Raw genomic sequence first — 9,527 nt, forward strand, 5'->3', positions numbered from 1 at the left:
GCCGAAGCAGACAAAACTGATATCGCAACAGGCAGCTTGGGTGCAACAAGCGCAAGTCATTGACTGCTCAACATCGTGTACTTGTAAGCAAATGTTAACCCTATGTGTTCACCCCTAATCATTTTGGCCTATGGTCTTTCATTATACAAAAGAAGTGCAGACGACATAATGACATACTGTTTGACAACAGGCTCTCCCTTTCAATTTTCGTTAGATAAAAAGAGATAACAGGTGGTACCCCCTGCCTTAATCTAGTACATATGAGTAGATAGTGTTGCCGTGAGGTACACTCGAAAATTTTAAATGTAAGTGCGTCAAATCAAATTTCGAGCCGCTCCGTCCGTCACTTCATTTGTGCTAGGAGAGCCTTTTGCTGAACAAAATGAAGTGATTTGCTGTGTCTGCAATGTATTTACACTGTACAATTTGAGTTATTCCCCTGCAAACTATTGAAAGATAGCAATGACGTCATTAGTCGACATTCAAACTTGATGTTTACAACCGAGAGTATATTACCATAGAGGTAACTCTAAGACAAGTAGGTCCCGAAGAAACGTGCTCAACTTTTTGGCTCACCTCTGGTACTATCTTCGGTCCCAAGCTTGTCGAATCACCCCTCGAAACATAGGAAAAACCAATAACCCCTCATTTTATCTGTCAAACTTTCATAGCGAATCAAAACAAACATTGCGTAGTACTAGAATTTCGACTAGAATAGGGTACGTTAATCGTTTGCTTGGGACCAATAGGCTACTAAAGTGGTGAGCCAATTTAAAATCGTTAGTTTCGTATTGATTGTTGATATTACCTTGTTCATGTATACCGTGATTGAGTGTATTCGTTATAGCTACACTGTTAAAATTGTTTACTTTGTAGCTTTCCGTTTGACAGTTAATATCATTAATATTTATATTAAAAACTATAATAATTACTAATTTGAGCAATTTTTACACCAAATATTACTTCAGATTAAGTTGTACTTCCCCTAGAGCATAACAATACTCTTAAATAAAGCACATGAAACTGATTTAGGGTAGCCACTTATTTTCTTAGAGTGAAATTTTTTTCAACGAACGAAAATAAAATCGATGTATAGGGGAAACCTCGAGGGGAACAGCGTTAGAAGCCACACAACAATAGGCTAACGTACCGCAACAATAGGGCTGTTTCCCCTATATGTATATTGCAAGTTTCTATAGTTGAGCTTCCAAAAAATAGCAACAATGAAAAAAAAAAAAACTATACATCAGTACGTTTATTTTGGGGTAAATTTTGGGCCGGATATTGGGGAATTGCGCGTTACTCTCTGTCATATGTTTCAAATAACATGAAGTTAATTTTGTTAACAAATAAGATAGAGTGCTCTTACCGTCAGCAAGAGAATCCCTGGCCAGGTACTCCAGCAGCTGAAGAGAATAATGATCTCTTAGATTGCATATGTTAATATACTTTCGAAACACTACAAGAAAGAGATCCCAGGTATCGTAAAGCTTGTTGGAGTTGCTCGTCTTTCCATAAATGTATTCAAAATCAGTATCTATCTGAAAACCAAAATAAAGAAGTTTTAAACATTTTGTTAAACTTTTTGTTATTAAAATCTCCAATTAAATTTGCTTCTAAAGTTACCAGTAAATAACCGTTTCGGTCTGCAAGGCCAATCATTAAGAATATTTGACTTGTTAACGTCCGTTTCATGCAGTATGCTTTTCAAGCGAATCAAAGTAGACTGTTTCCACCGTTGTTGAATTTCGTCAAACGGATCAAGATTATTTCTTAGCCAGTTTTTGTCTGATGATAGTCCCTCAATTTCTGTATAAATAAAACAATGTTTTACTGATTACATTACAACACTGCTTTCAAACGTCAATGTTGATAGTATCTCGATGAACATTTCAAATGGTCCTATCTGCTTTGATCGATTCTCTTCATCAACTTTCTCTTTTCATAACCACTGTTATGCAAACAGATTTTGCGCTAATTCTACCACATAGTTTGATAAAGGAGGTTCTTATCTCGCGTCCAAAACGTCAAATACAACAGTGAAAGGTTTTGCAGCTGAGTTATTGACGAAAGAGAAAGTCGATGAAGAGAATTGATCAATGCAGATAGGACCTTTTGAAATGTTATCTGTTTGTTTTTAATGAACATCCCAGATATAAAAAAATACCCTCAATTAGGGTGCAGCTAGAGTGGACGTCACGCGCGATGCGTGATAATTTAAGCAAATTAGAATTAATCAATTTGGGAATTGTTTTAATAAAACGATATTTCATACCTAGCTTAGCAACTCACCGTCTGATGAAAGATTGGATACCTTTGCCTTACACTCTTTCCAGTGATCAATAATTGTTGCTCGCCGGCTTATGAGTGATTTTTTGTTTCTGTTGTGGAATCTGTCGTATAATAGTCCTGAAGGGTGCATCTTATTGGCTGTGAAGTCACGCGGGTTCTAGTAGGTTTCCTGAAATAACCGAAATATTAGAATATGTATAACCGTGATAAACAGCTGAAAAATTACAGCTATTTCAGGTGGGAATCGCGCAGCAATCTATTGTGCGAAACGTTCCATGTCAGCAAGGTTGAAGTAATTATCGTTGGCAATATAGTAGTCGACTACAGTATGGGCCAAAAAGCGCTTGTGCTCAACATCTAGCCTGTGATTAGCTTTGTAGTGTTGGGTGACTATTTTCCCTTTTCGTTTCTCTGCAATATGTCGAGAAACAAATTGTTTGTCACAGCTGTAGGGAGCAATTTGCGTTTGAAAGGTCCTGGCTGAGTATTGTAGACGTTTTCCTGTTGAGAACTCGACGGAGTTGGTTCGTTCAGCTGGTTGATGGAAGGTGGTCGAAATAATACGCTTTCATCCCAATGTTCCAGCTTAGAACGTAGCGAATGTTTGTGTCCGGTCCATTTTATTACCGAAAACACATCGTTCAATGCCTTTTCGTCAAGGTCTTTCAAATACGACAAGGTTATTCCGTGGTCTGCAATTGTGCATGTTATAAATAGTCAATCGAATAATTGTTTCAACTTACTAATTAGGATGGCATAAACAGTGGGATCCAGATCCCAATCCTCTACCAAAAGATTCCGGAGCTCCGGTATTTCATCTGCCTCTAAGCCCAAAATAAATATCCATTGAATTTATAATACGCTATGTTTATATTTATGTATTCTTACCGTTGATGAGCTCCACATCAGCAATCATATCGTCAATAATTATTTCCACTTTTTCGTCTGCCATTAGCTCCAACTTAAAAAACAACAGCTTCCGCTGATGTGTACTTGTCAACTGCTCTTTTTTTCAAAATGGTGGTTATGCAAGAATCTGCAGTTACCATGGTTCGCTATGAAATAGTAATCACTTTATTTTTCCATTGAACATTATTTCTGTTGATATTACTATATGCAGATGGCAACATGGTAAATTTGAAGTTATTATTTTAACCATGAATGTTATTAATTTTAAGGGGAGCATAGTAATTTTGTTGAAATCATCTCGGAAATCATAGTCGTTTTGAAATAAATTTTGATAGATTTTACTATGAACTGGCGTGGTATAATTAAACACGTTTCTACACAGCAAAAAAAAAAATGTAATATCGATCAATGGGCCGTATGAATAAAAAGAGTTTACTTTACTTTCCCGTGCTTTTCTTACGGGGAAAGTAAAGTAAACGCTTTTATTCATACGACCTAATGTAATTCAAGCTGATGTATGAAATGATGATGTAATAGCAAAAAGCAGATACAGTATTACATCAATGGATGTAATTTTGTTCGCAAAATCGATGTACATCGTACAACGTTATATCAACAATCAATACGAAACTAACGATTTTAAATTGGCTCACCACTTTAGTAGCCTATTGGTCCCAAGCAAACGATTAACGTACCCTATTCTAGTTGAAATTCTATTACTACACTATGTTTGTTTTGATTCGCTATGAAAGTTTGACAGATAACATCAGGGGTGTGTGGATTCATGCAGAACATGCAGGGGTGAGTGAAATAGCTTGGGACTGCTTGGGACCGTTGTTCTGGTACTGAGTGAGCCAAAAATAATAATGATTTTCTTCGGGACCCAGTGGTCTTAGAGTTACCTCTATGGTTATATTACACAACTGATGGATTGACCTGGTTGCAGCAGTTTGGATGTAATATTCAACAACTTTTTTTTCTGTGTATGGTATGTGGTACTACACTATTTTTATCAGTGTAAAATGAGTATTTCGGATTTCCATTGAACCCATGTTCAATTTACTCATTAATGATTATCTTAAAGTTACAGTGTAAAACGGACAGTTTGGCTGTCAAAGATTTGTTAAGTGCTATTTTATCGATGTCAATCATACAAGGTCTGGAACAACAGGCAGCTTGCTAGTGTTAGAAGCAAAAATGTTGTAAACATTGCTGAGCAAGCGAATGCCGATGTCACGGCAGCACAACATTCCATACTGCGATTAGCAGACGTGTCGTCACAGAAAACAGCTGTTTCGTGTAAAAAGATAAACATTGCGATGAAATACGACACCACTAGACATTAAATTTATTAAAATTTAATAAATTTAATATTATTTTCACATTTCACTAATACCAATAAGCCGGTTGGGCCAGACCTTGTATAATTGACATCGCTATTTTATAACTGTTTGTTTACCAGTCTATTTTTCCTGTTCGTAAAATTTATAATGCAGTACCTAATTGCATCTATGCTATTGAATTATATTTTTTTTTGTAAAACACTATCCTGTTGGTAAGATCAATGAAAAATCATAGATGTTTTAAATCTTTGCTACTGTGCTATCTATAGTTGTCGCGCAACGCAACGCTTAACAGCAGATTTTATATTGCTAAGTAGTTGTCTATGAGTTCTACGGGTTCTCTTGGTTCTCCTGTTCGATTCGCAATCAACATTCATCCTCATCCAACCACAGGTGCTAATTGAACACACAATACATACCCAACTGCTTACTCCCAAGCAAAACAAGTTTATCTTTAATGGCTTTCCCATCATCAAATGCGCAAGGTAAGAATTGCTGGGTCCCGTTTAGGTGATCAGTAATGTTACAAATTTAATTTCCATCACACGTAGCTGACGTTACCAAAAAGATTCTGGAAGATATCCAAATCAAAAAGCAACTCTTGCAGAAGGGCGTGAGTCCAGTGACTCCGAATATCAGCACTACTCCAGCTGGTCTCACGATTCCGCAGGTAAGTTACTCTCGAGAACAAACACGTTTTATGTAGCTTTGATGATATCATCCTTTCTCTTAGTATATTCAAGCAACCAGTCAATCTCAGTCTAATCCACCAGCGGATAATTCTATCAACGCAACGACCAAGGCAGTGTGGAATCAAGCTCTCAGTCAGTCGTACGGGTTTTTCATTCCACAAGACTCGCTGTTCGGGAATAGTATTATTCCCGTATTACCCCGATTCGATAACACACCTGCGGCTGGTACTGGCTCAGGAGGTGCCGCTGCATCAAGCGGAAGTAAATAATGGCATGTTTGAAGTTGAAAAAGTTTGAGGAATTTCTGCAAACGGTTGACGGTTTCGAGAATCCTAAAGTAACGTTGGAACAGTACATTACTCCGTCCCACATAGCGAGTCACATGCTGTACACGATTCAGACCAACTATGACGATTTGGAAAACAAATTGGTCCTTGATTTGGGATGCGGGGCTGGTATGTTGAGCGTGGGAGCATCGCTACTCGGTGCTGCACACGTTGTCGGCGTTGAAATCGATTCGGATGCGATTGAGGTGAGTTGATAAAGATTATTTATGTCAATGATAGTTACATACATAGTGATTTTTGTCTGACTAGCAGTAGCGTTCCTGGAAAATATTAATTGATACCAAGGTTGCAAAGACTCATTTCAGCTAAAATAATGTTTTTCGGAATAATAAAACCAAAAGATGGTATGATGGCATGTTTTACTTGTAACTTACAAGAAGAGGTTACAAAGTATGCGTTGGAAACATAAAACCTGTAAATTTTGCTTTCTATGAGCCACAATCAGCGATTTGCTGATCGCTGAGTGAGTGAGTGAGTGAGTGAGTGAGTTTGTGAAAAATCGCTGATTGTGACTCTCATGAAGTGAAATAAACAGGTTTAATATGTCAAACACATTCTTTGCAACCTCTTCTTGTATCCTACCAATTCAAAATTTGATCATGGCATCTAATTATTTCATAATTTAGAAAAACATTGTTTTAGCTGAAATGAGTCTTTGCAACCTTGATTGATACATTTACTATGATTACACTAAATTTCCTGTTACTTTACAAACAGCGTAAATGTAGGCTTCGGCACCCATTGACTGTTTTCGGCAACAAAAATTTATACGGTAATTTAACTGTTTTTTCTCTTTTTTCTGAATGTATTCAACGGATTCCTTAAACTTGCAGCTTCAATCTGATAAGGGTTTTAGGGCTGAGCAAACGCATTTTTACAGTTATTTCTTGAAATGAAACACGCACTACAAAATGCTGCTGATTTCGAGTTGCCGATAATACAGCAGTAGATTAATAAGCAGATCAAATGGAAAGATTGCCGAAGAAAAAGAGGCTGCCGACAATAGTTACACTCAGTTTTGAACATTTCTATCAATTAGAATAGATAAAACATCAAGCAGCAGCTGAATGTAAACAACCAAACACGGAAAATGTGTGCTTTATATACATAAAAAGCCCATAGTAGCGCTAGAACATTCTTAGGCTGTTCCAATAGGGGAATTTTCTATTAAATTTTCAAATAACCCTGCTATTCCAGCGTACGAAATAGAATACACCTTTTTGCTCGTTCCAAAAATTGGTTGCTCTGTCTTAATAATTTTTTTTTCACTCAGTACCAGCCGCAGTACATTTTGTTTGAGCTCACTTTAACATTTCCCAGTGACAGGGTTGTTACAGCTGGCGCGGAATTTGCGTTTGGTGTGGACTTTGCTGGACGTTTTAATAGCTCTGTGGCGCGGATTTTACGGAAAGCTTTCAAATAAAATGAAACCATTGTTATGATTGATTTTTCAACTATCGATTTTATTCAAGTGGACATATCAACTATTAAAAATACGTCGCTCAGCAAGTTTCTGATTCATTTTGTTAATAATAATTACTATACAAATGATTTTATTGTATTTTTATTTCTAGATTCTTATAATTATTAATAATTCTCATCTAATTTACTCAGCTATTTAAAAAAGTGAATTGGTTGCTGGATAAATTCATTGGACTTTAAGTTCAATGAATAGTGAAAAGTGCAACGAATATTCATCCATCTTAATATCCCAAGTAACAAGTTTGGTTTTATGAGGGTTCTGTAGAACATGATTTGGACTTGTAGAATGTTATAAAACCTCTATAAAGCTTACAATGTTACTTGGGATAGGTCATGAGTGGCAATATATTGCGTTAGCGTTAGCGTTGTTATGATATACTTCGTAGATTTGATACTAGCGACACTCACGTCTCTTCTGAAATTCTCAGTTAGACTACTTTCAGGAATAATGCTGGGGAGTAAACATTGGTTCCAATCTAAACAAGAGTAACAGAAGCATGACCGTCGCTATTCCCATCTTTACCATAACTAGGGATAGGGAAGGAAATGTTGATGTAGTACTTACTTAACGATAGGCCACCGACTTAGCGACACCCTCATAAGTGCTACGGAGTTGGAGGGTTGGGTAGGGTATTCGGTTAGGATTCACCTCAAGTTGGCGATGCAACCAAAAGTATGTATTGTTTATTTGTTGTTTATTTAATCTCTCGATAGCCGGCTATCGAAAGAACACATTCATTTTGTTTAGTGATCATGAATTTTAAGAGTCCTGACGGAGAGGTTGGGATTAAACCCATGATGGTCATGAGTGGCAATATATTGCTTTTCGAAAACTAAACTTTCCTAAAACCTTGAGGAATCCCGGGGTAAGCGGAACTTCAGAAACCAAGACAGGCAACTAACTCCCTGAAACAACCTGTAAAATCTGGAATTTTAAAAGTCCTGGAAAATTCTGGAATCATCAGGGAATTTTGTCGCTAATCAGGTAATTTGGTAAAATAAGTTTATTGGAGTTGTTGAATCTGTTTCTTTTTTTTCTATTCATAAGGTGCAAAGTTTTGAAAGTCCTTCTAAACTAACTTCTAAACCCTCTTCATAGACCTAAAAAAAAAGTTTTAGTAGATAGCAAGAAGATTGATGAAGATTTTGTTACTGTAAAAAAAGTGGAGAGCGATGCGAGTAGATGGAATTAGATGCAAGAGATGAAAAAAGATTTCTAGTAGATAGATTCGCAGGCGTGAGATTTTTCGACCATCTAAAATTGTGATTTAGATGTGTCGCACCCTAGGTATATTCAGAGTTTGGGGAAAGTTTTTTTTTTCATTTCGTTTATTTGGTAGGCTCAAATGTCGTGAAAGCAACTCAACGGAGCTAAGTAACATGGAATAAAAACAAAAATTGTATTCAAAATACATATTATTACTAGTTTTTCTTCCTAGGCGGCGACTTAGCGAATCTCGCCCGTGCTCGCCACTTCCGTTTTTGCTACTGTTTCTGAACGTCGGTTTCAGTTGTTTGTTCTCAACTACTCTCCTCGGCCGTCGGGGTAGTCGCGTCCATTTCGACCACCCAAGCAACACATATGTTCTATAACAGTTCATATAACCTTTCTGGTTATATCAGTTACTCAACATAATTCTATGAATTTGTGTTACTTAGGCACATTTTCCTCCAGCACGTGTAACTCTTTTTCCGTTGTCTGGTCCATTGTTCACTCTTTGGTCAATGCAAGACAGCTTTTATTTATTTCATGCTTTCGTATATAAGGCAATCGACACAAAGGAGAGATCAACGATGCCCTATAGGAGAATACAATCGGTTCGTTAAGCGTTTTCTAAAATAAATTTATCTCTCTCTATCTTTCTCTCTCGAAGATTTTCAAGAGTAACATTGAAGGATTCGAACTAGACAACGTAGATTGTGTGCAGTGGGATGTACTAGGAATGGAGGGGATTGATTTTGACCGCAAGTTCGACACGGTACTTATGAATCCACCATTTGGAACAAAGCAAAACAGTGGTATTGATATGAAATTCCTTCGTATTGGCCTTGCACTTGCTAAACATAGAGTATATTCACTTCACAAAACGTCCACTAGGTAAGTTACCTAAAACAAAAAAAAAACAAAGCTTTCCGAAATCTTTTCTAACACTTGTATTATTGTATTTTTAGAGAACACATAAAGAAAAAAGCTATTGAATGGAACGTTAAAGCCAACGTTGTTGCAGAATTGAAATACAACCTTCCTCAGACTTATAAGTTTCACAAACGTTCAAGTGTGGATATCGCTGTAGATTTATGGCGGTTTGAAATGAGTAAATAGCATTGAAAACATTGCAATTATTTTATAATCTTTTTTGCATGCAATTACTAATAAAACAACAAGATTGCTTTGTAATAAAACAAAACATCGTTGATTCTCGAGAAAAAAGGTTGGTCATCCTACGTTCATAAAAGAGAAG

General features: G+C 36.7%; 2 protein-coding genes and 1 pseudogene across 2 annotated transcripts; 2 read left to right on the forward strand and 1 right to left on the reverse strand.

Moving 5' to 3' along the window:
• Window positions 1-1,537: 1,537 nt before the first annotated feature.
• LOC135715669 (uncharacterized) lies at window positions 1,538-3,244 on the reverse strand (annotated as a pseudogene).
• A 1,757-nt stretch (window positions 3,245-5,001) lies between these two features.
• LOC135715674 (SOSS complex subunit C homolog) lies at window positions 5,002-5,505 on the forward strand. Its single transcript, XM_065238837.1, has 3 exons — window positions 5,002-5,029; window positions 5,096-5,214; window positions 5,278-5,505. The coding sequence occupies exons 1-3, from the start codon at window positions 5,002-5,004 to the stop codon at window positions 5,503-5,505; spliced, it is 375 nt and encodes a 124-aa protein (XP_065094909.1).
• On the forward strand, window positions 5,415-9,490 carry LOC135715671 (rRNA N6-adenosine-methyltransferase Mettl5-like). The gene is made up of 3 exons (XM_065238834.1): window positions 5,415-5,768; window positions 8,940-9,163; window positions 9,238-9,490. The coding sequence occupies exons 1-3, from the start codon at window positions 5,505-5,507 to the stop codon at window positions 9,386-9,388; spliced, it is 639 nt and encodes a 212-aa protein (XP_065094906.1). The 5' UTR covers window positions 5,415-5,504; the 3' UTR covers window positions 9,389-9,490.
• Window positions 9,491-9,527: the final 37 nt, after the last annotated feature.

This window comes from Ochlerotatus camptorhynchus, unplaced genomic scaffold (genome assembly GCF_037179485.1).
Source record: "Ochlerotatus camptorhynchus isolate MF236.1 unplaced genomic scaffold, CSIRO-AGI_Acam_v1.1 ptg000989l, whole genome shotgun sequence".
In the NCBI taxonomy this organism is placed as follows: domain Eukaryota; kingdom Metazoa; phylum Arthropoda; class Insecta; order Diptera; family Culicidae; genus Ochlerotatus; species Ochlerotatus camptorhynchus.

What these genes read in the sequence shown, in the direction of transcription:
- LOC135715674 (XM_065238837.1), top strand. Translation starts at nt 5,002, where the DNA reads ATGGCTTTCCCATCATCAAATGCGCAAG. An exon ending in CCCATCATCAAATGCGCAAG is followed by an intron (nt 5,030 to 5,095) that starts GTAAGAATTGCT and finishes CATCACACGTAG; the next exon opens with CTGACGTTACCAAAAAGATT. An exon ending in CTGGTCTCACGATTCCGCAG is followed by an intron (nt 5,215 to 5,277) that starts GTAAGTTACTCT and finishes CCTTTCTCTTAG; the next exon opens with TATATTCAAGCAACCAGTCA.
- LOC135715671 (XM_065238834.1), top strand. Translation starts at nt 5,505, where the DNA reads ATGGCATGTTTGAAGTTGAAAAAGTTTGAGGAATTTCTGCAAACGGTT. An exon ending in TCGATTCGGATGCGATTGAG is followed by an intron (nt 5,769 to 8,939) that starts GTGAGTTGATAA and finishes TCTCTCTCGAAG; the next exon opens with ATTTTCAAGAGTAACATTGA. An exon ending in CTTCACAAAACGTCCACTAG is followed by an intron (nt 9,164 to 9,237) that starts GTAAGTTACCTA and finishes TTGTATTTTTAG; the next exon opens with AGAACACATAAAGAAAAAAG.